Source organism: Ictidomys tridecemlineatus, chromosome 10 (assembly GCF_052094955.1).
Source record: "Ictidomys tridecemlineatus isolate mIctTri1 chromosome 10, mIctTri1.hap1, whole genome shotgun sequence".
NCBI classification, from domain to species: Eukaryota; Metazoa; Chordata; class Mammalia; order Rodentia; family Sciuridae; genus Ictidomys; species Ictidomys tridecemlineatus.
In genome coordinates, this window is record NC_135486.1 from 126,052,071 (window position 1) to 126,078,434 (window position 26,364).

Here is a 26,364-nt window from a genome sequence, read left to right on the forward strand (position 1 = left end):
CATTTGCAGAATTGAACACGTGGGAGCTCGTGCCTGAGCCCCGCTACCTTGATAGGGACGCGGTACCGCAGCATATGGAACCCAAGAGTGAACGTGCAGCCTCCATCTGGGCGGGCGTAAATCCTTTCCAGAAAGACTCTCCACCTGTTGGCCCCGTCCTGCAGTCAGTCCCCTCCCCTCCCTGGCCAGACGACAGTGGCCCAGAGGCTGGGGTGGGCGAGACCCATATTTCCAATCCATGTTTTTTTGTGCCAGGTGAGTTTTCACTTGATGTAAATATTACTTTTAGCCCTGTCCCCCTAAAAAGCTTCAGACGTGGGGAGCAAAATTAAAGTGTGTTCACGATCCATTCTGAAGGAAGGGGGCTGTCCGGACCCTCTGCCCGAAACTTGCTTCCCTGCGGGACCCAGACCCACGCGCCCTCTCCCCGCTCAGGTCCCAGGTCCTGGAGGCTCAGCCTGTGTGTGAGTTTGGGGAGACCCCGGGACGCAGGGTGAGCCACGGTGGGATTTCACAACAAGCCGGGCTCAGGGCTGCTGGAGAGGCTGGGGGCAGACCTGAGGGGCAGACCTGGGGGGCAGGGCTGGGGCGCAGACCTGGGGGGCAGACCTGGGGGGCAGGGCTGGGGAGCAGAGTTGGGGGGGAGAGCTGGGGGGGCAGAGCTGGGGAGCAGAGCTGGGGGGGAGAGCTGGGGGGGCAGAGCTGGGGGGCAGGGCTGGGGGCAGAGCTGGGGGGCAGGGCTGGGGTGCAGACCTGGGGGGCAGGGCTGGGGGGCAGGGCTGGGGGGCAGGGCTAGGGGGCAGGGCTGGGGTGCAGAGCTGGGGGGCAGGGCTGGGGCGCAGACCTGGGGGGCAGGGCTGGGGTGCAGAGCTGGGGGGCAGGGCTGGGGTGCAGAGCTGGGGGGCAGGGCTGGGGCGCAGACCTGGGGGGCAGGGCTGGGGGGCAGAGCTGGGGGGCAGGGCTGGGGTGCAGAGCTGGGGGGCAGGGCTGGGGGGCAGAGCTGGGGGGCAGGGCTGGGGGGCAGGGCGGGGGGCAGAGCTGGGGGGGGAGAGGAGGGGGCGGGGGAGGATGCTCTCCCCTTTCTTCCTGTTTCTGGAGTGAGCAAAAAGCCACCGCCAGGTTATGTCACCAAAGGAGTCCCACAGCCTGGAGAGGAGCAGGGCACTGAGAAGTGTTTTACCAAGAAACCAAACAGATGCCAGGGCTTCCAAAGAACTGCTTGTGGTTGGTTTGTTTTTGAATAAAAAGGTCAGAAACATCCGGGGCAGGACAAAGACCATGGGCTCTGGGGGTCACGTCCTTGCTCTGCCGTGTCCAGGGGGTGGGGGGACGGGGCCAGGCAAGGGGGGAAGGCCGTACCTGCCCACCGATGGGCGTTCACAGCATAACATGTGCCACCTGCCGCTCGGGGACACAGAGTCCGTGGACCATTGTTTTCATAGCTGCAAACAGACGGGTGGCCTAATCTGCTTGCTCCCTGCAAACCCCTGACCCCAGACCCTGCAGCCCCCCGGGGCTCATCCCACAGATGCCATGAGTTTTCACGGCTCCGAATCTCTCCTGCAGTCCCCTCCACCTGGCTAAGCGTCTTTCCCTCTCTCTGGGACACTCCTGCGCGTCCCTCAGTGCCCAGGCCCCATTCCCTCCCCGGACACAGCCTGGGCTGGATCCTCCGGGATGGTGGACTAACTCCATCCTGCAAAGGCCACGGCAAAGTTCTAGCGTCTCCGACTTCATCCCACCTGGCCGGAGCCGCAGGGCGGCAGACACAGCTGGACCCCTGCCCAGAATCTGTGCCACTGGGTTTAGACACCCAGCAATCGATCCAGGAAGATAAACTGTCCCCAGCTCCAGGGTTGACCCCAAGCCATGGCCTGGGGTTAGTTGGAGGGGAGCACGTGACCAGCTCCAGCCAGCAACTCAAATCTTTAGGTGCGGCTCTGTCCTTGGGAAGAGGATGGGGGATGGAGCGGCTCTGTAGAGTCTGCCCCGCCAACAGCAGAAGCTGGATTTCATCTTTCTGTCTCTGCCCTGGCCAATCAGAGCACCTCCCTCCTCTCACGCACAGTGATTGGTTCAGAGCCTGACACAAGATGCAAGCCAGACCAGCGAACATCATCCCTGAGATCTTCCCGGGACTCCTGGAGGGGGACAGTCCAGAAGCACTTTTCCCACCATGGCTTCTGGCTAGAGGCCTTGGGGCACTCCACAGTGGAAGAGCCTGCCTAAAGGCGAGGTCAACACAGAATAAAGAAGGGTCCTGGATCTAGCTGTGCCTGAAGGTGGCCCTAGAAATAAGTCAATAGGTAGCATTTCTTTGTCCTCCAGAGGTCAAACTTCCCTCCCTGCCCGGCAGCCCACCTAGCCCATTCCCTGGACTCTCAGTAAACCTTGCACAGGTCTAGACATGGAAGGACACTTTACTGACCAGACCCAACCTGTCCCTTCTGAGCATCGGCACATCCCCTGCTCTCCGAGCCTCTGCTGTGTGGCCCAGCTGCCCCCTCCTGCTCCTCCCCCACATCCTGGCCCAGTGCCAAGTGTCCAGACCCAAGACACAGAATCAGTCCCCAGCTACCACCCTGACTTGGCCAGAGGCAGGAGCCAGTGACGGGAGCTGACCTGGGGTCCTCAGATTTTATCTTACAGTGCTGGGGATCCAATCCAAGGTCCTGCACCAGCCACACAAGTGCTCTGCCCCTGAACTTCATCCCCAGCCCTCTTTTCCGTTTTGTTTTGGTTTTGCGGAGCTGGGGATGGAACCCACCACCTGGTGCATTGGAGGCAAGCACCCTACCAACCGAGCTATAGCCCAGCTCGATGCGTGGGTTTTAACAGGAACGGCTCTCCACCGCTGGGCTGGCGGCCAGGACCACTCACGATGAGAAGCACGTGAGGGCCCAGCAAGGACACTGATCTGGCTGTCTGGACTTCTGGGGACAGAGTCTAAGCCTGCAGCCTCCTCCTTTCGTTAAAAGGGAAGCTAATGACCAAAGCCGCCCCAGGGAGACTTGTTCCTCTGCCTGACATGAGCCCAGGTCATGAGTGACCATCTCGCTCAGGGACTCGGTTACTGAAGAGTGTGGCGATGACCACCTGCCATCTCCTGCCTCCCTCTGCTACTGGGAGACACAGATGTGGCCCTTCTGTGACAGCTGAGGGGCAGAGAGCCACAATAAGGCCCCTTTTCTGCCCCTTGCGGGTGAGGGACCAGGGAGAACAGGGCAGAGCTAGCTGGGTCTCTAGGTCCTGGGATTGGGGTCCAGTTCCAGGCCCCGTCCCCAGCTCCCAAGCTCCAGAGCCCGGGTCTCTGTCAGCCCTCGGGGTTCCCAAGAGGTCGCTAGCAGCCCATGGCGAGCTCACTCACCTCCGCAGGGTCGATTTCATTCGAAATGTTGACCAGGTAGGTGAGCTCCTTGTACAGGGTGCTCCCTGGAGGGTACGGATTGCTCCACGTCAGCAGCTTCGTGTCGTGGTCGCTGGTGTGAACCGTGAGGTTCTCGGGCGCCCTGGGTTTCACTGCAGAGAAGCGGGACCTGCGTGAGGGGCGTGTCCGGGGATGCGAGGCCCCGCCCCCACCCGGCCGCCAGCCAATGGGAGCTTCCGGCGGCTGCTCCTCTGCTCGCTGATTGGCAGGTGCCACACAGACCCAAAGCCAGACGGAGAAGGGTCATCGGAAGAGCAGCGACCACGCTGCTAAAACGCCACGTGGCACTTCAGTAGCTATTAAGGACCTTTCTACCGACGGGGCAGACCCAGATGGCTCTGCCACTTTGACCCTGCACGGCGTGGCCACATCTGTACTATTATTTACTGAGTAGGTGGCTCCATCCTGAGTCGCCTGTTACTCTTGGGTGGTCCCATCCATGAGGTCGCGGGTACAGATAGGCCTGGAGACCAACGATCCCATCTGCACCTGCTCATCACGATTCTGGCGACCACCAGGGGGAACCGGGCCTCGTGCCTGCGAGGTAAGTGCTCCACCTGGGAGCCTCAGCCTCAGTGTCTTTCTTTTTTTAAAAAAAAAATTTATATTTATTTTGCATTTTTTTCTTTTTCATATTTTTGTGGGTGCATTATCGGCGCAGTACCTAATGGCGAGGTTCCTTGCCATATATTCCTACATGAACGCAATCTGACAGTCTACCCCGGCCCACACCGTTGCCCCGCACCTCCCCATTCCCTCCCTTCTCCCCGTGTCTCTCCTGCCCTCTGCTGATCTCCCTCCCGTGGCCACCAGAGCCCCCATCTTTCTTTTTCATTTTCCACTCTTGAGGACACAGTCGACCCTTGGAGTTTGGCTTCTTTCCCTCAAAGTTCTCAAATTCCACCTATTTTCCCACAGATTCCGCGATTTCGTTTTTATTAAGGGCTGATAAAAACCCCACTGTGGATACAGACCAGGTTGTCTCTATCCCTTCACCCGGGGACAGGTGAGGGACACCTGGGCTGTTGCACTGTGGGGAACGGTGCTGCTGTCTACACGGGTCGTGTGCCTCACTGAGGTGCGATGGCTTTCTTTCGTTCCTGCCGGAGGTAATCCCAATAACCTGGGGGCCACCACCCACGAGCAGGACTTCAGGAAGCACAGATGGACCATGAAAGCCACTATTGTGCATAATTATAATGTTCCGTAAAAATAAAGGGTACGATTTAAAAACCCAAAGAACAAAAACAAAAGCTTTTAAATTGATCAATTAAAAAAAAAAAAAAAAAAACAAGACTCATTGATGGAAAAAGATCATGTCTTTTGAGAGACCTGGCCTTCAGTACTCTCTCTTCTGCTGAGAAGCTGTGTGATTTAAGGAGGGCCGCTCACCTTCTTTCTGTCCTATTGCAATAGGACAATCTAATTTATTATCAAAAGGGGATAATAAATCTTTTTTGGAAACTGAGACTCAGAGAGGTATTGTGACTTGCCTCAGGTCACACAGCAATAAATTCCTGCTTTAAAATCCTCTTTAAACAACACAGGAACAAACTCCTGGAAGAATTGCTTCGGGGACTCTGGGGACTCTGGGGACCGGGGTAAGATCGGCTTTCCATGAACACTCTACAGAGAGGGGAAGCGCTGTTCCCAGCTCCTTTTGTGATCTGCAGCAGGCATGTGCTCGGTGGCTGGGCCTGGTGTCAACACACCTTCCTGGGCCCTTACATGCCAGGGGTGGCATAGCTGAGCCCCACGGGACTGGCTTGTCACTGAGCCCAGCCCCATTTCCAAGACAGCAGGACTGAGGTCCAGGAAGGGACAGGAACCCCACCAGGGTTGGAGGGACACAGGAACCTCTTGGGTCACCTTCTGCCCTGGAGCCCGCCAGCGGCAGGACACCAGCGCCTTCCCCTCCCGGCCCCTCACCGTGGTCGCTGGGCTTGAAGAGGCCGTGCCACACCCGCTGCCTCCCGGCCCACAGGACCAGCTGGTAGGTGTCGGCTTTGACCAGGTCGTCCATGGGCATGGTGCACACGCACGTTGCGCCTGCGCTGTTCTCGGGGATGCACGTGCGGTTCCTGCAGACGCAGGTGCTGAGTGAGGCTGGCTGGGACCCGCAGATGTCCCCGGGACGTCAAGGAAACAGGTGCTCCTCCAGCTTCCCCCCACCCTGACTCGAGGACTGGGTCCGGGGGCTCTCGAGCAGCCAGGGTGCGGTGGGAGCAGGGGACCAGAGTGGCCTTCCGTGCTGCCTCCAGCCCTCCGTCCCCCACCAAGGAGAGCCCTCTGGGCACCTCCTCGGCCCCCAGCCCCAGCCCCAGCCCCAGCCCCGCCAGGGCTTACTCGGAGAATTCGAAATCCAGCCAGTAGGACAGGTGGAGCTCCGCGCTGCAATTGAGGGGACCGTCCAGCTGCCACTCGCAGGTGGAGACGCTGATGTAATCCGAGAAGCAGGTGGGTTCATGCAGGACCCTCATGCTCCCTGTGGGGACACAATGCCTGAGACGCCCGGAGCCCAACAGCCGCGGGCACGCACCCCCAGAAGGAGGGAAGCAGCCCAAAGCCAGCGAAGCCGAGTGTCAAGTCCTTAGAGCGGGGCCAGGACCAGGGCACTGGGGCTTCCAGGTAGGTGTGGGGCCCGTGGAGGAGAAGGAACCCCATGCCTTTGTACCCGGTGGGAACCCAACCACTCACCCTTGGTCGAATGAAAGGGGAAAAAAAGTCTGGGCGCGGGGGTGCACGCCTGCCATCCCAGCAGCTCAGGAGGCGGCGAGTTCAAGGCCAGCCTCAGCAAACTTAGTGAGGCCCTGAGCAACTCGGCCAACCCGGTCACTCCGCAAAAAAGGGCCAGGGGTGTAGCTCAGTGGGTCAGCACCAGGGTTCAGTCCCCGACACCAAAACAAAACAAAAAGAAAAGAAAGAAAAAAGAAACGAGTGCGAGCCGGTCTGCCCCACAGGCTCCTGCTCCAGGGACCCGGGACAGGCAGGGGCCACTATCCATCTGCCCATCACTGTCCCCTTCAATTCCCATCCCCCCTGCCTGCTCTGTGCTCAGGAGGCTGCCTGACCCCCATGGTCGCCCTCGCCCAGGTCCCTTGTCCTCTGGCTTCTAGTAGGTTCGGCCACAGGAGAGAAGAAAGGGAAGGGAGGGCAGAGGCTGGAGGGCCGCATCGGGCTGGGTGCACGGGGTCCGCTAAGTCGTCCCAGAGCTCTGGGCCACCTGGCTCCGGCCTTGAGCTTCAGGCTCAGCACCGTCCCCTCCCGGTCCACAGCGATGTGCTCTTGTCCAGCGGACAGGGCTTGCGACATTGGTGGGGGGGGCCGTGAGAGGCTTGGGCGCCCAAGAACTATCTCAAGCTCAGCGTGGGCCCAACTCCGGCCCCGCCCAGCCCCAAGCCCCGCCCACCAACAACAAGCCCCGCCCCACCACCAAGCCCCGCCCCTCTACCCCAAACCCCACCCTTTATCCCAAGCCACTCCACACTCCCCACCTAAGCCCCGCCCCTCCATACCAATCCCGGCCCTCTATCCCAAGCCACACCCTCCCTAAGCCCCTCCCCTCTATTCCAACCCACGCCCATCTTCAAGCCCCGCCCCATATCAAGCCCCGCCCCATATCAAGCCCTGCCCCGCCGGCCTCCTTCTGCATCCCAGAAGCACACGCCCTCCCCTGGGGCTTGGGTGGGAGCTTTCCCAGACATCCTGGACCCCCTCTCTCCTGTGCCCCCATTCTAGTCTGTCCCCAGATCTACTTGCCAGGTGGACCCAGAAACCCTGTGCCTCCTGACCTCCGTCCTGGCCCCTCCTGTCCTTTCCCGTGGCAGCCAGGACCCTCCCTGGCCTCACCCCTCCTGCCCCTCTGCTCAGACCCGCCACACTGCCCCCAGGCCCCGCTCCTCCTGCTCCTGCCCCCACACAGTGGTCCCCCTCGGGTCCTCCCCCGTCCCGAGCCAGGGGGCTTTCCACTGGGGCCTCTGCTGCGTCTCCCCCAGGCACCACTATCCGGCCCCCACCCCAACTCCCACCTCATTCCCCACCTCACCCGCCGCCCGGCGCCCGACTGTTCCACGTTCTCCTTTTCCACCTCTGATGACCTTGAGCGTCAACCTTGAGCTATCTCCTTGCCCTTCCAGGACAACCGTGAACTTCCACATGAATCACTATCGGTGAAAGTGACTGCACTCAGGACCATTTGTCACTGGCTGTCCCCTCCCCCTGCCACATAAGGGGATCTCTGTTCTGTTCGCTGATGTGCCCCAGGACCTTGGCACAAGAGTCAATAAGTGGACAGTAGTGAGATGGTGACTTACCAGCGACTGTCACCCACACCAGGATCAAGCAGCTCACAGGGGACAGGGGGTGGGAGCAAAGCCACCCCATGGGGAGATGCCAGGGCGCCTGCGGAGAGAAAGGGGGTGAGTGCTGACTGGGTTCTGGCTCGCTCGCCCCACACAGCTTCCCAGCCCTGGGCACTTGTGCCTCTGTCCCAAGGTCCCCAAGTTCACTGCACTCTCTAGACACCAGATGCCACCCAGATTGACAGGGCAGAGGCTCAGCCCCTGGTCCCCTGTCCCTGGGGGAGTTTCTTCATGGGGCACCCTGGCAGAGCCGTCCCCACACACGCACGATGACTTCAACACCAGCTGTGTCACTTACTGGCTGTCACCCTTAGGCCACCTGTGTTTCAGGGCCTGATCTCCCTCATCTGCCAAGTACTCTCCAGGAGACCCCGTCTCACTGGGGTGTGGCGGGTGTCCCATGCGTGGAAATGTGTGGAGCCCTTTTGCGGTGACGGGGACAAGGCGCAGGCTGGAGAAGTGTCCTCAGCCACCTGAGCGCGTCCCTGCTGCTGGACAACAGCGCCCCGGCCGGGCGGTCTGTGAAGAGGGGTGTGGTGTCCAGGTCGGGACAGTAGAGAGTCCAAGACCAGGCCAGGCCCTGTGGGGGCAGGCGACGGTCTCCCCTCTCTGTCCCCTGTGGCTGTCCCGGTGGCTGTCCCCGTGACTGTCCCCTGTGGCAGAGGAGCAGGAAGCTCCTCCTGAGGCCCTCACCTCTCTTATGAGACACCGGGTCACTTCCCACGGGCCTCCTTGGTCTATGTCCCTGGGGATGCAGTTCCGACACCCAGACTTGGGGACACATTCAGACCACGGCCCCGAGGCGGAACCCAGGAGCCAGACGTCAACTCTGACTCCTTGTAAATGTGACGCGCCCCGCCAGCCGTGACCCCCAGGCCCAGTGTCCCCTCCCCACCTGGGTCTCTGTGTCGGGGTCTCCAGGTTGGCAGCTCGAGTTGGGGACCTGCATCTTGAGGTCTTGGGGACCCTCGGGCTTCTTCTCCTGCCACCCAGGATGGCCCCCGACGACCCCCAAGATGCACAGCATCGGGGCCTCGGGGACGGCTTCCTGCCCCTCCAGGCCCCTAACCCCTGCGGGAAGCGCCCCGCGACTCCGACCCTCAGGAGAGGCCACCGAGCGGGCCCCCAGCCCTCCCACCTGGCCATGGGCCCTCCCAGCTCCAGGAATGAACTGCGCCCGCCACACTCGGGGCGCCTCCCCCCACCCAACCTGCCTCCTGCTGTCCCTCCCCTTCCTGTCCTCTCGGAGCCCCCAGCCCCCACATCTGAAGGACACAGTGACACACGCACCTCCCTCAGGAGTGGTTGTCCCCGGGATGGAACCCAGGGCTGCCCCACCACCGAGCCATCCCCAGCCCTTTTAGGATCCCTCGTTCAGAGTCGGGGTCTCGCTGAGCGGCTTAGGGCCTCGCTAACTGGCTGAGGCTGGCCTTGACCTGGCCATCCTCCTGTCTCAGCCTCCGGAGCTGCTGGGTTGCGGACGCCTGGCTGAACCGTCCCCGATAACTCTCCAGCCCCAGCCAGGGTCATTCATTGCAGTGGATGGTCACTCAGGCCCCCGGGCGCCTCCTAAGTACAGTCCATGGCGTTTGACGGTGGGCCACATCCTGAGGACTTCACCGTGTGAACCCCACAGGCCTAGGTGGCTAGGTTCCTCCTGGTGGCCTCTGAGCTGTCCCAGGCCCTGCTGGCGTCACGGGACAAACCGTTATACGGAAATGTCTTTAAAAACCCGTCCCAGGCGAGCCCTCGGCCACAGTGACAGACGGGAACAGAGGCGCGACACTGCTACTCCTCAGACACGCGCTCTGCCTCCGGGGGACCTGGGCCAGCCTCCAGGGTGACCAGGGTGTTCTGCACAGAGGGGACTCGGAGCTCCTTAGGGAAAGTGCCAGATGGGCCTTGAGGGGCCATGGGGACCTGCCACCCAGACCAGGAATCAGGCGGGACGGGCCAAGGTGGGCCCAGTGGAGGACAGGGAGGGACTGCAGCCCTGGGCCAGGGACAGCCAGAGAGAGGAGGCGAAGGTCCGCTGCCCCCCGCAGACCCCGAGAGCCAGGGTGGACGGCGGAGGCGAAGGACGGCAGGACGGACGTCACGGAGACCCGCAGGCGCCGCTCAGCCCGCGGTCAGAGTGGCCCCCCTCATGTGTGGGACAAGGAACCCCGGGAGCCCTCTGTCTGCCCGTCTGTCATCCCCAGAGCCAGGGCAGCTGGGCGCGGGGCCTGACACACACGCTGCGCCTGGAACTTCTCGTTTTTACCTTTGGGTGCCAGGGGTTGAACCCAGGGAGGCTCCACCAGTGAGCCACGTCCCTGGTTTGTTTGTTTGTTTATTTATTTATTTGAACAGGGTCTTGCTAAACTGCTGAGGCTGGCCTCAAACTTGCAATCCTCCTGCCTCAGCCTCCGGAGCCGCTGGGACTACAGACCTGTCTGTCCCACTGTGCCTGGCTCTGTAACTGTTTCCAGAACACATTCACGTTGGATAGGATGTGGGGTCAGCCCCGGGGTGGGAGGAGGCGGGACATCTTCCCCAAACCCCCATTTGCCCTCCTTGCTTAAAGTCACACTGAGGATCAAGGAAAGGGGTGTGAGCAGGTGTGGGCCGCCGGGTCCCCGATGCCCGTGTCCTCCACGCGGCCCCGGTGACTTTCATGCTCACAGGTTCACCCACGCTCACTGCATCCTGCGGCAGAAGACGCAGAGGCGTCCCCTTAGCCAGCCCTCATTCTGGATGACAGGAAAACAGAGAAGTTGGGATGCAGTTTGCGGTCACACAGCAGGACCAGCACCGTGAAGTCTGCCAGAGAGGGCCGGGTCGTCAAGTGGCCCCCTCAAGGCGGATGGAAACCCAGTGGCCATCGGGGTGGCCACCTTTGATCCACTGCCAAGGACACACCCAGACACTCAAGCCCACGGGAGCGCACACACGGGCTGCGTTTTAGGGGTGGCTGCGTTCAGGGGAGCCGTGGCCCGATGCGGTGCCAGAAGAGGTCTCGCTCGCTCTGCCTCGCAGGGAACAGAGGACAGAGGGGCAGAGGATTCAGGGAATTAGGATAAATGACTGCCCGGGGTCAGGGTCAGGCCTGTGGCCAGACAAGTTCAGGGATTCCTGGTGGGCGGGGTCTCCCTCCTGGGCCGCGGTCCTCCTGGGCAGGGAGGTCCGATGGGGTCAGGGTGGAGCGGGGCTGGCCCGCAGCTTCCTCAGGCTCAGCCAAGTCTCTGTGCAAACACCCCCGGCTCGTCCAGCCCGTGCAGACGCTTGGCCCAGGGCTTGGGCAGCGTGCCTGCGTGGAGCTGGTCCAAGAACCCGCCAGAGGGCGGCTGTCCCCACTTTCTGGATAAAGAAACTGAGGTCAGAGAGGTCAAGTGCCTTGCCGGATGGCTCCCACAGCTGGCCGGAGGGCAGGGCTAGCATCAGAACCCAAGTCCGTCCGCTTCTGAGCCCGAGGTGCATGGCGGTACAAGAGTTCCTGCAGCTTCTCCCAGAACTGCAGGCTGGACCTCAGAAGATGATGTGAAATGAGCTGGATAAACCAGAACCGGAAAGCAGCAGAAAAGCTGTGAGGGGTTTCATTTTAATGGTGCTGCAGCAGTTTAAGAAAAAAAAAAGTCACCTGAGGTCATATGAATAGAGGTCTAAGATCCAGCACAAAGGAGGTAAGAGTGTCCAACTGTGTGTGCCTTGCAAATGACGACGGCTGTGATCACAACCAGCCCCGAGAGGCCGTGACACCCCAGAAAGTCTTTACCTACGTCCTTCAGCCCCGTCATTCACCTAACACACAGTATTTACCACACACCAAGTTTTCTTCTAGTCGTTTTACGCATATTAACTTGTCTCCGTTGGAAACAGCCGTAGAAAGCAGGTACCGCCACTTTCTCCTTTTCCTGATGAGACAGAAAGGTGAAGTGACCTGCCCGAGGCAGCCCAAGTGTGACCGGGTGAGGATTCGAACCCGGCACTCAGGCTCCTCCACCTCTCTCTCTGCCGGGAACCCCACACCCTCAATGTGCGTCTCGGATGCCATATGAGCCCTCTCCCTAGCAGGCGCACACAGTTAATACTGCTCTCTGTTCAGGGGTTCGGGGATCCCCCAAAGCCCAAGTGTGGACTCCGAGTCAAGGTCCCCTCCGCTGGGCAGTGACAGCCATGAGGGTCTTCTGGCAGGAGAGTGACATGATTTTTTCAAAACCCGTCCTGGGGCTGAGCGAGGTCTCCGGGGAAGGGCAGTTAGCAGTCTCTGCAGACCCGTGCCACCCCCGTCTCCACGCTGTGGCCAGAGTCATTTTTCAGCCATGCACCATAGGTAAGAGCCTTCGTATATAAAGAGATCTTACAAATCAACAAGACAAACACTCCTTTCAGAAAAATAGGCAAAGGACATAAATGGTTCATGGAAACATTGATGCCGGGAGATGTGAAATAGCCACCTGCTCGTCTGTGAAGCTCAGGGTGTAAAAGGCAGCTAGTCAGACATTACGCATTTGTCTGGGCATATATTTTTGGCCTCTCCCAGCCCCTGCCACCCTCTAAGTTTCCTTTTTATCCTCCCTCCCTGCCCCCCCAAGCCTCCAGGGGCCCTTGGAGCCCTGACAGCCCAGCTCCCTCCTCCCCGGAAGACCGAGCCCCCAAAACCCCTGCCTCCTGCCAAGTCAGCCTTCCCTGACCCCAGCCCCATCTGCCCGGCCGGGGCTTTCTCCTGAAGTCTGTCACCCCACTTTGTTGATTTCTGTCACTGCTTATCGCCATCTCTGATCACATTCGTGAGGTTAAGCGTGTGAGTGTCGATCTGATTTCAGGATGTGGATGGCGAAGATCGACAGATCTGGTGGCAGAGAACGTTTTCAACTTCCCTACATCAAAAGAAGGGAAAAGGGGCTGGGGGTGGAGCTCAGGGGTGGAGCATTCGCCGGGCCTGGGTGAGGCCCTGGGTTCCGTCTACTGTATCAGGACAACGCGGCAAGGAAAAGATCAGGAAAAGGTAGCCATGCACCATGTGTGAGAGCCTTCATATATAAAGAGACCTTACAAATCAACAAGACAAACGCCCTCTAAGAAAAACAGGCCAAGGTCATAAATGGTTCACGAAAGAAGTCGATGCTAGAAGAGGTGAAATAGCCACCCTCAAGATGCTGCTCGGTGGTGAAATTGAGAGCGTAAAGGATAGCGAGTCAGACATTACGTATTGGTCTAGGCATATGTTTTTGGTCTCTATGAGAATGTGAGAGGGCAGAAATGTCTCCCCCGGTCATTGCTTTGTCCCCAGTATCGACAGCCGTGCATGACACCTACAGACCACGTGCTCCGTCAGCACCCATCAGTGAGTGAGCGGGTGGTGAAAACTCAGCAGCGACACTCCGTCATCTGTTTCTACACCAAGACCACCCACCAGGCTCTTGCCCGTAATAACTGCAGTATGTGGCGCTGCTTCTGGGTTCTGAGAGCGCACAGTGCATTCGTCACTTGGTTCTTACCGTCCTGTGAGATGGGCGCCATTAACACCCCATTTACAGATGAGCCGTCGCAGGCCCAGAGAGGTCAGAACACCTTCTCGTGGTCACACAGCAGGAGGAACCCAGGCAGCGTGGCTCCGGAGTCCAGGAGCCTGCAGGGGCCCCTGGATGATGCTCTGATCAGATGGAAAAAGTGAGGCCCAGAGAGGGCAAGGGACAAGGCCAAGGTCATGGAATTAGGAAGCAGCCAGGTCAGTGGACGCCCCGCCACTCACTCTACAAAAGCATCACTGGGAGGTGAACCGCGAGCCTTGGGGGGGTCACAGCGTCCGGGCCCCTGGTCCTCGCCCCCCTTGGCTGGAAAGCCTGTCCCCGGGACGGGCGGGTCCTGGACAGGAAGCGGCCAGCGTGGCGGGTAGCACTTTGCAGAGGGAACGGGCCGTGGACTGTGGGTGGCCTCGGAGCGCTGGCCCCTGGGCCTCCCTCTGGGGCTGGCCTGGAGTCCCTCGGCCTGCAGGACAGCTGGGCCGGGCTGGCCAGAGGCCAAGGACACACTGACCCGGGGCAGCGCCTGACCAGTTCCCAGAAACGGCCACCACGTTGGCAGCCCCCTCCCCGGTGCTGAGCCCGCCAGGCGCCCGCGCCCTCAGCTCCACCCGCCTGGCCCGGCTGGCGGAGGGGGGACGGCCACAGCCCAGCGGACAGCGGTCAGCCCCTCCCTGGGCACCTGCGTCCCCTCGCAGGCCCCCACCCCTGCCCTCTGCTCCTGTGGCAGGAGTTTTCTGAACGCCTACTGTGTGCGGGTGACAGCAGTGCCACCACTCAGTGGTCCGTCCCTTTCTTGTCACAGGCAGACGGAGGCCCCTGGTGCACTTTGAGGGGGACACAGAACAAGGTTTTCAAGGTCCCTGGGCGGGGTGCACGAAAGGCCAGGGGTGGAGGTGGCCGGGGACGCGGGGGACGAGGGTGGCCCCCGGGGGACGGCTGGCAGCTTGCAGTGGGGGGTGGTAGGAGCCAGGACGAGGATCCGGTGACTCTGGGGGTAGGGCCCTGGGAGGGGGACCGCCTGGTCCTGGAGGGTCAGTCTCTCCCAGGGTCTTAGGACCCCCCCCCACGGTGACAGAGTCTGCGGGGCCCTGGGCAGGGAAGCGGGAGGGACGGGGGGCTGGTGGCCTGGCTGGGGAGGGTGGGGCGGCCGGGGGCAGGCGCAGGACGTCCTGGGGGCCTGGAGGCGGGATCTGGGGTCATGAGCGAAGGCCAAGTGCACAGGGACAGGGACAGGGACAGGGAGGGCTGGAGACCAGGGGCCTCCTTCACAGGACAGGGCCCGGGTGCAGACGGTCACCCTGAAGCGCGGGGCTCTTCCTGTGGCCTGGGGAAGCCCCGGGTGACCCCTGGGGTCCTGGCCGTCAAGCCCCACCCTGAGCGAGCGCTGAGGAGCGGTGCCCAGGCCGCCCAGGGCCACTCCTGCCCCCGCTCCCTGTGCCCGGCTCACCGCGGCCTGCTGGGCACCGCGTCCCCTACTTACGCTCAAATCGCCACCACCTCAGGGACCCCGCCGTCCCCGGCTCCTGGCGCAGTGGGGCGCCTCCCCTGCGCTGTCCCCCCCTGGCCGCCTCCCCCCTGGCCGCTGTCCCCAGGGCTGGAATTTTCCGCCTCGCAGCAGCATAAACACTGCCCAATTCTGGCCGGGAGTCCCCTGCCGCAGGCACGGGGCTGGGCTGCCCTCCAGGCACCGGGTGGCATCTCCCGGGCGTCCCCCACAGCCCAGGGCAGGGACCAGGAGGCTGGCGCCAGGAGCTGATGGCCCAGTGGCCAAGTGACCGCCGGCTCCTGGTGGACAAGCCCCCAGTGCCCCTGTGTGTCCCGGGTCCCACTGGCCACTAGCGGCCGTGCCCTGAGCCCCGCAGCACGGGTCCCTCCCCCCCCCCAGAGCAACAGCTTCTGTCACCAGCTCAGGAGCTCAGGGCCCTGGACCCTCACTTCACCACCGGACCCTGACCAGAGGAGCGCAGCAGGTGGGTTGACAGCATCCTCATTGTGAAGATGGGAAATGGAGGCCCAGAGAGGTCCAGGAACCTGCCTAAGGATGCACAGCCCGTAAATAGCGGGGCTGGGATTCGAACCGAGACTTTCTAATTCAGGAGTCCTCGGTACTGTGCCCAGCACCCAGGACGCATTCACAGACTCGGCCCTCTACTACCCGCCTCTGTTTGCCCCTCTGAGTAAGCCCAGTGTGGAAGATGGGGCCCACATTCCCCGGGCACAGAAGAAGAGACTGAGGTTCAGCGGGGTCACAAATTGCCTGCGGTGATGAAGCAGGAAACTGTCCGTCAGGACCGGAGCTCTGTCACTGCTGGCCCAGCCCTCGCCCGGAGAGCGTCTGTGTCAGCATGAGCAGGACTTTGCCCCTGGCCAGCCGGGAGCCAGGGACGTGTGGCCACAGATTAGAGTTCCCTGTTTGCCTGCCGTCTGGCGAGGGGGAGGTGCTGTCTCTGGGTTCTTCCTGTTATCTCACCCGCAGTGCTCCTAGCCAGGGAGGGGACACACAGACACACGGAAGGCCTCCACGTGGGCAGGGACCCCAGAGCATCCACGACCCAGAAGCACGCCCCGGGGACTAGGTGCATGCTCCACTCTGATTGGCTGAGAGATCCTACAAGCTGGGGTCCACTCAGAGCCTCGGTCTCCTCATCTGGGTGAGGGGAACAGGACCATTTGCTTCACTGGGTGATCGCAAGGAGGCAAAGAGACCATGGCGTGGTGGGGGAGGCCTTGGACAGCGTTGATGGAGTTGACGTTCGTCCTCACAGCACAGGCTGACGGGTCTCAGGGACACAAGTGTCTTCCTGGGAAGCAGGCCAGGCTCAAAAGAGCACGCGGCTCCATATATACGCAGCTTAACAGGAGCGAGAGCTTTCCTGGGGTTAGAAGTCAGGCGGGTGACCTGGGGGAGGGGTGTGGCCAGAGGTGGCAGCAGGGGACCTTTGCAGGGGCCAGGAAGCTACTGATTCATACAAATGCCCCGGCTTTTACCCGCTCTGTGCTCTGCACACACAGGTTGCAAGAGAAAGGCAAAGAGCCGGGCAGAGGCTGGCGCCATGGCACACGCTGTAATCCCAGAAGCCTGGGAGGCTGAGGTAGGAGGATTGTAGGTTCGAGGCCAGCCTCAGCAACTTGGTGAGGCCCGGTCACAAATTAAAAAAAAAAAATTTAAAGGATGTAGCTCAGGGGTCAGCCTCCCCTGGGTTAGATCCCCAGTACCCAAAATACATACATAAATAAATAAAAATATTTTTGGAAAGCCTGAAAGAGACATTGCTTGCAGTCTCAGCCACTCAGGAGGCCGAGGTGGGAGGCTGAGGCTGGAGGCTGAGGCGGGAGGCTGAGGCAGGAGGATGGCGTGAGCCCAGGAGTTCCGGGACAACCTGGGCCACACAGTCTCTTAAGAAAAAAAAAATCAAAAAAACTCAAAGAAAAACAGCTCCGCAGGAAGGAAGCCGCGGGGCCTGCGGTCCAGGGAGTGGGGCAGTCAGCAAGGACCTGGGGACCTCGAGTCCTTTCAGCCTCTGCATGACATCGGGGTCCCCAGGCCTCCCTGACGGGCCTCCTACCCGCTCTCCCCTGTCCCCAGCAGCAGGGGTGGCCTCCCGGGGCAGCTCCATGCAGGTCGCCCCCCCCACCCCCGCCCCAGGGAACTCATGGCCCAGGAGGAGCCTGATGGAGACTGGGCAGTGGGCAGTGGGCAGTGGGCAGTGGGCGGGCCGCAGACCTGCCCTGACCCTGAGGCCCGGCGCCCACTCTCCTCCTGGGCACAGGCCCGGGGCTGCCTGTCTCTGGGTTTTGGAAAGCAGCTGGACTCCGCCTGCTTACGGGTGCTGCCCTTCTATTTCATTTCATTTTATTTTATTTCATTTCATTTTTGGGTCCTGGGGATTGAGCTCAGGGTCCCTGGACCCCCGAGCCCCTCCCCAGCCCTGTTTTGCATTTTACTTGGAGACAGGGTCTCCCGGAGTGGCTGAGGGCCTCGCTTTGGCGGAGGCTGGCTTTGAACTCGCGATCCTCCTGCCTCAGCCTCCCGAGCTGGGACGACAGGGTGCCCCGCGGCGCCCGTTTACATGAGTCATCTCGATGGCCCCGAAGTCCCACCGTGTGGCCCCCGTGTGGCCCCCGTGTGGCTACAAAGCCCCACGGCCCCCTCCCCACTGGGGAGCCCTCCTCACAAACCCTGCCCCTTCCTGTCCCCGCCTGGCGGTCCCCAGAGGCCAGCCTTCCTCTGTGCCCGGGGCTCTGCCGCCCACCCGCTCCCTCCCCAGGGCAGGGCTGGGTCTCGCTCGCGCCTCCTGTGAGGGGCAGAGGCACCCACCTCCGGTGGCCAAGCCAAGGCCACCCGCGTCCTGGTGACGCGCTCACCCATGACCTTCTGCACCTGTGGCCGGTCTGCACACGGCTGTTCCCAATGCCTTTCGTCCTCCTTTTCATGCTTCTGTGTGTTTTTATTTCATTTGGCTGCGCGGGGATCAAACCCGGATTGAACCCGTGACCTTTTTAGCTGATAAAGCCCAACAGGAGCCCGAGTGAGATACGGTGGCCACCAGGTAGGAATGCGGGTTGCATCAACAAAGGCCTGTACTCCAGGTCCAAGGAGGCCAGTGCCCTATCACCGAGCCCCACCCCCAGCCCCGCCTACCATATTGATTTTCAGGAAAACCTGGAGAGAAAGGCAGGTCAGGTTACAACCTCTGCTGCAGATTATGGTCACGCACAGAGACTAAAATGCTCGCCTTGTTTCTATAAAACTCATCTGATGCCCCGGGCTGTGCACGTGGGAGGCTGGGGCAGGAAGGTCACTAGTTCAGGGCCAGCCTCAGCGACTTAGTGAGGCCCTGAGCCGCTCAGCGAGCCCCTGTCTCAAATGAAAAAAAATTAAAAAGGGCTGGGGAGGGGGCTCAGGGGGTCAGCACCCCTGGGTTCAAAGTCCAGGACCACAAAGAAAGCCAATCTGGGCAGACTGGGGGCAAAGCAAATTCCTACCACTTTAGGGCTGAACCAAAGAAAGTAAAGAACTGAGAAATTAAACAAGAAAAATGCAAATCAAGATAACACAAAGGGGCTGGGCAGGGGCTCAGCGGCAGGACTCGACCGGCACGTGCGAGGCCCCGGGTTTGATCCTCGGCACCACATGAAAATGAACAAAATAAAGGCATAAAAAGTGTCATGTCTGTTAGAAAATTTGAAAAAAGAAAAATAACACAGAGAGGAGTAATACTGATATTAAATACAATGGGATTCAGCCGGGCGCGGTGGCGTACCCCTGTGATACTAGCAGCTTGGGAGGCTGAGGCAGGAGGATCGCGAGTTCAAAGCCAGCCTCAGCCATAGCGAGGCCCTAAGCAACTCCGTGAGACCCTGTCTCTAATAAAATGCAAAATAGGGCTGGGGATGGGGCTCAGAGGTCGAGGGCCCCTGAGTTCAATCCCCAGAAACCTAACCTGCCCCCCCCAAAAAGAAAAAAGATGGAATTCAAGACATTGAGGCAGAAAAGGGTGAACATGGAGGTTTGTAGTGGAGCAGTTCTCCAAGGAGGTGTGAGAGTCACGCAGCTTGCTCTACCCCAGGGCTCTGTGCCCGCAGCGCCGCTCCAAAATGAAAGCGGAAAATCAGCAGAAGCCCGAGGAGCTGGGTTCAGAGCCTCCAGTGCAGAAAGACACAGAGGAACCCAGAGACAGAACAACGCGATTAGCGCCCCTGAGCTCATGGATGCGGTTCTAGAACTTTACACACCACAGAAAAATGCATCCTTTAAAAGTACAAGAGGAACATGCAGAAAAAAAATGACCCGAAAACCCTACAGAGACCTCAGCCAATTCTCCGTCGTCGGGAGGGAAGTCACGTATCTTGATCTCAACGATCATCATGACCCAATTTCAAGATCAACAAAATGACTTAGAAAACAACCCCAAATATTTTAAAAGCCCATGACACTTTCAATAACTCTTCAAAAGGAAATCGAAAGGGACATTATAAACTATTTGGATGGTGGAGGGCGGTGGGACCAGCGTTATCGAAGGAAGCCAAAGCAGCATTTCAAGTCAAAATCATAGCCATTCGGCCTGAAATGGAGTTAACTGGAAAAGAAGAAACCCTGAAAGCAATGGTTAGCCTCTAACAAGGAATCTCAGCAAAGAAGGAACTCTGATGGGCAGACACTCATGTAGAAGAAAAAGATGGAGGTTTCAGCTGATGAGCCCAAGTGGGACATAGCTGCTGCAAAGCATGACTACATCAACAAAGATATATGCTCTAGCTCCAAGGAGGTCACAGTCTCCTCTTGTTTGACTGGGAAGGCTTTGGAAGAGGCTACGGCTGAATTGAATTATGTCCCAAGCCAGACTATGATCATCTCCTCAGGAGGATTGCGAGTTCAAATCGAGGCCCTAAGCAACTCGGTGAGACCCTGCTAATTAGAGGAAGACTTAGAGGAAGCGTAGTTCTGCACGAGCCGCGGGTGTGTGTTCTGAGAGAGAGAGCAATCCCGGGCTGGGGGGGAAGAGGGAGTCACTACCCCTAAGGGGCAAGAACTAGACAGAGCCAGAAACTGGAAGCTCCCCAGAGCTCATTTGGCTCAATCTCAGGAAAGATGCTCCCCAGCTGCTCGGCTGTGGAGTCCACGGCCTCTGGAGGCCGGCCTCTGCGGGAGGGAGGGGAGGCCCGGCAGGATGGGCACCTCTCCCCGGCCGGTTTCACTTCCTCTTTCCAGGAGACAGAGCCCTTCCCTGGCTACCCCAGGAAAACCTCAGGGCTCCCCAAGTTCTCTAAATCAGATGAGGCACCCCCTTATTTCCAACCAAGAAACTGGTCAGGGCTGCTCCCCGGGCTGGCGGGAGGAGGCCGGGGTGGGAGGAGGAGGCCAGGGTGGGAGGTGGGGGCCGGGGTGGGAGGTGGGGGCTTCTGGATCAGCGGCCCCGTCTCTGAACCAGACTCCCCCTGTGACTGTGGCAGCCAGTGAGTGTCCACCGGGGCCACCCTCGGGAACCGGGGGCCATTCCCTGCTCACCCCCAGACTCCTCCCTCCTGGTCCCTGACCTGGAGCCCAACTCGGCTCTCCTCGGCGCCCTCTGCCCTCTGCTTTCAAACTTGGGGTGTTGCTCAGCTCAATGACCACCTGTAAAACTATTGGGGGGCCCAGTGCCACGGATTTCCAGGTCCGGCCAGCAACCGCGACAGCCACTCACCTACCCCTCTCCTGCGCACTCACTTCCACCCAACCCCACCCACTTCTGGGTCTGGAACAAACCCACCAAGCCCCTTCCACCTCAGGACCTTTGCACGTGCCGTTCCCGCCGCTGCCTGGTTCCCCCTCTGTCCACAGAGCCACGTGTCTTGGGACTTCCGGTCGCAGCTCCCTCCTGGGTGTCACCTTCCCCACGAGACTGTCAACCCCACGAGGGGCCTGGCTCCTGGGTATCTCTCTACGGTGTCCCCAGTCCCTGCATGAGCCCCCAGCCTGCTGCGGCTGCCACCGGGGACACGTGAGAGCTGGCTATTGTCACTGTGTCCTCGGGCTGTGCCGGCTGCAGGCTGCAGGCTCTTAGACCGAGCCCCAGGCCCGCCCCCCAAGCCCTGGCCAGGCTTCCCGGCCCCTGCCAGCACCCACTTCCTCCCTGTGCAGATGTGGCCCAGCGGGAGGCGGCCCGGGCGGGAGGCCATGGCTCTGGATCTCTGAAGCGGCCCAGAGAAGGTTGGGAGGCCCGCGGGGGCCCAGGGGGAGGATGAGTCAGTCTGAGCCGAACCTGAAACCTCAGGCTTCCTCCACGCTTCCTGGAAAGGCGGGAACTGGCACCTCAGGCGCAGCTGTGCCCGCAGCCCGGGGGGCCACGCCGGCCAGAAGTGGGGTCCCTGGCCCTCCTGGGGTCCCTCCCGGGGCACCCTCTTCCCCAGGCCTCGTCTCTTGTCTCTCAAATGCCACCTCCTCCCAGAGGTTCTCCCCGATGCCACCTGTGCCCAGCTTGACCTCGGTCCCTGGCCCAGGATCATGGGGTCCCCGACCCTCATGGGGAACCCAGGATCAGAAGCTCAGGATGCACAAGAGCCTGGGGCTCGGCAGCAGCACCCTGCACCCTTCCCGTGAGCACCAAGACACGGGTGTCGCGCCAGGGGGGAGGCCGAGGCCTGCAGAGCCGCGCGGTTGGTCCAGGACACGATTTGCTTCCAAATGAGTGACGACAAACTCAATTTTCCGAGCTCCCGGGCTCCGGAAGGACAGATTAAGGTCGCGGATCCGTATACATCTACTTTTTTTGCTTAATGCCCGTCTGACCTGCAGGGCAGCAAGGGCCTGGTCTGACGCCCTGCCACCAGCACCCGGCACATCCAGGTGCTCAGCAAACCCTCGGAGAAGAAATGCATGAGGCAACCAGGTGCCGGGCCGGAGCTGAGACTCCATCCCAAAAGGAGAGGGAGAGAGCAATCGCCCAGCCCCTTCCACAGGCAAGGTGTCTGTAAACACTAGGTAGTTTTTATGGCCGGATGCTCACCTGTCATCCCAGCAGCTCCGGAGGCTGAGGCAGGAGGATCGAGAGTTCAAAGCCAGCCTCAACCAAAGTGAGGTCCTAAGCAACTCGGGGAGACCCTGACTCTAAATAAAATACAAAATAGGGCTGGGGATGTGCCTCGGTGGTTGTGTGCCCCTGAGTTCAATCCTCAGTACCAACCAACCAACCAATAAAAACCCTATCCCATGAACACTCTCATTCCAAATACCCATGACAAACAAAGGGAGGCTCAGAGAGGTTGAGCAACTTCCTCAGGACGGCACAGCTGGGAAGCAGCAAGCTAGGGCCCCTGTCTTTGAACCTGTGCCCTTCTTTCTGCCTCAGAGACCCAGAACAGTCTGCTGGGAAACCCAGCCAGTCCTGAGGGATGCAGCTGGCCCGAAGCCTCCGCAGGACCTCACCCCTCCTCTGGGTCAAGTCTGCGCAGCGTCCCAGCAAGCCCCAGCCTCCACCCTTCCCTGCCCAGCAGAGTCTGGCCAAGCGTGCCTGGGCAGGTCTCCACCGTGCCACAGAGTCCCTGGTGGCACCAGCAAACTGGCGACCAAATGGGAAAGATCGGGGGCTGGGAGGGAAGGTCGGGGTGAATCCTCCGTCATTCTCAGATGTGGGAACCTGGGCAAGGCCCACACGTCCCTGGGCCTCAGTGTCCTCGACTGCCAAATGGGTCAACTCAGCCCCCACCCCTGGGGTTCCTGGGAGGCCTCTATTTAACAAGCACACAGTGCTGGCCGGGTACCAGGCTCCGTTCTGTATGTTGGCCACAGTGGGACTCACGGGATCCTCACTGCCGTGGCCTAAGCCACGTCTGTCCCCATGTCCCCAGTGGAGACTGGTGTTCCCAGAAGCAAGCTACATGGTCAGTAGCAAAGCCAGTCCTAGAACCTGCGGACCAGGCTCCTAACCTCTGAGCTCTACTTTCGGGCAGGTGGGACAGAAACACTCACTGTGGACCTACTGTGTGACGGGAATCGCACTGCATAGGTTTGAATATCTTTTTTTTTTTTTTGCAGAACTGGGGATGGAGCGGGCCTCCCGCATGCCAAGCTGAGCCGTCCCCACCCTCATGAAAACCCCATTCCTACTCTTGTGAGGAAGCTCTGTCCCAGATGCAGTAGGGGCTGGCGGCCAGCTAGTCCCAAAGCCATCAGGTCCCCGTTCCCCCAGGGGGTGGTGAGGACTGTGGGGGGAGGGTGACTTGGGAAGCGGCTCTCTTCTCCCTCCTTCGACACTTAATGTCCTCTCCCCTGCAAACTCAGGAGGCCGCCTGCCTTAGCTGCGGCCACGCCTGGACTTTCTGCGACATGGTGACTGCTATCTGAGGCCTATCAGCCACTGAGTCACTGCGCAGACCCTGGGAGGCCTTGGGTCCCCAGACCTGCCAATAACTGGGCCTGTGGAACTGGGGCTGCTCTCTGGGGGTTGGTCCTCCCCACGGCCCCCTCCAGACCGGGAGCAGGGCGGGGCCCAGGAATCCGCGGGGACTCTGATGGCTAGCCACAGGTCACAGCACTGACCGGGCTGCTGGGCGGCCCCACCTTCCCCTGCTTTGGACTGGCCCCTCCTGCTTCCCAGAGCAGACCCAGGAGTGCCCGGGGAAGGAAGCTTGTCCGCCTGCCTGGGGCCCCTCTGCCCAGGAAGCCCTCCTTGGCACTCCCCCCCCCCACATCCACAGGCGGGGGGCTGCTTCACAGCCAGCGGTGCCCAGGCCCGGTGGGCCAGGCAGGAGCTCGGGGCTGCTGGCCAGGCCACCCCCACCCCATGCTGGCCCCTGTGCCCTCGTCGTGGGCTGTGGCGGTCTGGAAGCCCCTGGCTGCTGGGGGCACCCTGGGCAGACGTGCGTCTCAGCCCGGGGTTTCCCCTCCGCGCTGTAGGAAGGGGCTGATGTCCCTGCAAACGCCCAGGCTCCTAAAAGGCCACCTGCGGGGGGAGAAGCCAAACACAGAGCGTAGCTCGCAGAGGCCTGGGGAAGGGACGGGAGTCCCCGGGCAGGGTCAGCGCTGGCCTGGGGCACTCTCTGAATCCCGGCATGAAATCGCGGGTCCTGGGTCGGGCCTGGTTCTGAGAAGCGCCGACCTCACTGAAAGAGAAAGAGCCGGCGCGGGGGCGGAGCGAGAGCCCGGTTCCCGGGCACCGCGGACGCGAAGGCAGGGAAGGGACCCGGGAATCTCCATTTTACAAAATTCCCCGGGAGGATCCGCTCCTGCGGTGGTTTCGTGCGCACGGCGGGGACCCGGGACGCCGTGGTGGCTGCCGTGGGGCCCCGGGGTCCGGTCCGGTCGGGCTCCCGGACTCGGTGGTGGGCAGCACCTCGGGCAAGTTAGGCGACCCCGGAGCCTGCGCGTCCCCGTCGTCGGTTAAATGACCATGACAGATCGCACCGACCGCAGAAACCTGCTCGCGGTTTCGCTCTGTGCCTTCCGCGCGGAACCCGAACCAAGTCCCCTGGAGACGATCGCTGTGGCCGGGTCCTGCGACACCGGATCCCCGGACCCGGCGCCCGACTCCGCGGTCCTCCCGGCCCTCCCCACCTCCGGCTGACCTCCCTCCCGAGCGCAGAGCAGGGCGACGGTCCCGGGCGCAGGGCTGCGTGGCCCCAGACCGCCCTAACCCCACGCCCGCGACATTGCCAAGTCCCCGACGGGGGCTGCGCCTTTCGGGACTCGCTGGGTGCCCGAGCACCAGGGCCAGCCTCCCCGGGCCAGGCGAAGTGGACGGACCCCCGAGGCACGCGGGGAGGAACAGGCTTGGGGTTCCACCGGGGCCCCAGCGGGCAGGCGTTCCCCGCGCGGGGTCGGGACAGTCCCCGAGGTCCCCTCCGCCCGGGGACCCAGCCTTTCCCGGGCGCCCGACGCGCGTCCCTGACGATCGCCCCGCGCTCCGATCCGCACGGTCCCCGGGTCCTACCTGTGCGCCCCTGCTCCATTCGCTGTTCCGGCGCCCAAGCGGGAAGAGGCGACACTGGGCTGCCGGCCCTGGCCCGCGCCGCGCGGGGTTTTCCTAGGCTGGGGACCCGCCCGCCCGGCTTCCTGCGCCCCGCCCCGCCAGGTCATTTGCATGCACCGCCCCGCCCCGCCCCGCCCAGGGTATTTGCATGCACCGTCCCGCCCAGTTCATTTGCATGCCCCGCCCAGGTCATTTGCAAGCGCCGCCCCGCCCAGCCCCGCCCTGCGCCTGGCAGCCTCCGGGTGGAGGGAACCGAACTGTGCCCCTGTCACCGTCCGTGAGAGTCACCGTCTCCCAAGCAGCAGCCGAGGTCGCCCTCCGCGGACCCAGAGCCCCGCAGTGGTCCCTTTGCCCTGGGGACACAGTGCGAGCTGCAACCAGGCCTCCCAGGTTTAGCTGGGGCCTGCCTCCTGCCCGTCCCCTTCCCCGCCAGTCCCCTGGCCACATCTCTGCCGAGGGGGCCCTTGTTCGGGGCTGAGGGCTGCGCAGTCCGACCCCCTCCCCTTTCCCAGCAGCGCGGCTTCCAGGTGCCAATGTTTGCTCTTTCTCTGGGCGAATGTTTGCCGAGCGCCCGCGCTGGGAGAATGCAAAGAGCAGAACAGCCTTCAGTCCACGGTGGTCAGGGCAACCGTGGGCCCTGGGCCAGCCTCCGTGGTCACCGCACTCCCCGCTCCTCGGGATCACCTGTGAGGACGGTCACCGCTGCCATCCCTTTAGAGTAGGGAAACTGAGGCGCGGGGCTGGTAAGACCTTTGCTCGGAGGAGCTGGGATCGGAACTCAGGCTTCACAGACGCTAGGTCACCGGTGGCCAAAGGAGCCCAGATGGAGCCAGATGGTAGGGAAGGCAAACAAACCTGAACCAAGTATTTCAGCTGATGAAAAGTTCTAAGAAGAAAAATAAAATAAAACAAAAAAGGGATCTATCTACTAGGGTGATGAGGCAGGCCAGGGAAGGCCTCTCTGAGAAGGATAGCGAAAAGCTGAAGAGGCCCTGGAGAGAGAGCATAGCTTAGAAAGCAGGGACAGCAAGTGCAAAGGCCCTGGGGTGGGAACGAACTTAGTATAGTGGATGGTGGAGCTTCCATTGCTCGAAGCCAGGATGGCAGTGGAGCTTTGAGAGAGGTGAGAGGGAAAGAGAGATGAGGTAGACTCAGGCTGCACAGGACAGGAAGGCCAGAGAGTAATTTGACCCTTGTCTTCAAGGAGCTTCTAGCCCGATGGTGGAGGTGAACTGCTCAGAGACAGGGAGGGCCCAGAGGGATCAAGCCACATGGGGGAGGGTGAGCTCAGGAAGCCACGGGGCTCGGGTGGGTGAAGGTCATCTTCCTGGGGGACAGGTCACAGCACTTGGATTATTCTTTCAAGCACTCACTCTGACTTGGCCCTTCTGTGTGCCTCACCCTGTGACAAATGCAGATGAGGAACAGACCCAGGCCCTGCCTCTGGGACCTCAGGACCACGTGGGCCAGACCCTAAGTGACGGTCGAGTGGACCCAGTATTGGGAGTCAAGATTGGCTTCCTGGAGGAGGTGGCCTCTGGTTGGGGATCCCAAGCATCAGTGGGGATGAGGGAGGAGACAGAGGACAGGTGGAGTGGGCGGCAGGGCGAATAACGGGG

At 61.2% G+C, this 26,364-nt stretch overlaps 1 protein-coding gene across 1 annotated transcript in view; it reads right to left on the bottom strand.

Moving 5' to 3' along the window:
* The window catches only part of Il4r (interleukin 4 receptor), a 33,439-nt gene extending 8,582 nt beyond the window's left edge, over window positions 1-24,857 (bottom strand). Inside the window, exons 1-5 of the mRNA XM_005323774.5 lie at window positions 24,707-24,857; window positions 7,741-7,828; window positions 5,774-5,912; window positions 5,357-5,508; window positions 3,368-3,519 (exon numbers count right to left, since the gene is read on the bottom strand). Coding sequence (XP_005323831.2) covers window positions 3,368-3,519; window positions 5,357-5,508; window positions 5,774-5,912; window positions 7,741-7,810 — 513 coding nt within the window. The 5' untranslated portion in view covers window positions 7,811-7,828; window positions 24,707-24,857. The remainder of the gene's footprint in view (window positions 1-3,367; window positions 3,520-5,356; window positions 5,509-5,773; window positions 5,913-7,740; window positions 7,829-24,706) is intronic.
* Between the last annotated feature and the right edge of the window lie 1,507 nt (window positions 24,858-26,364).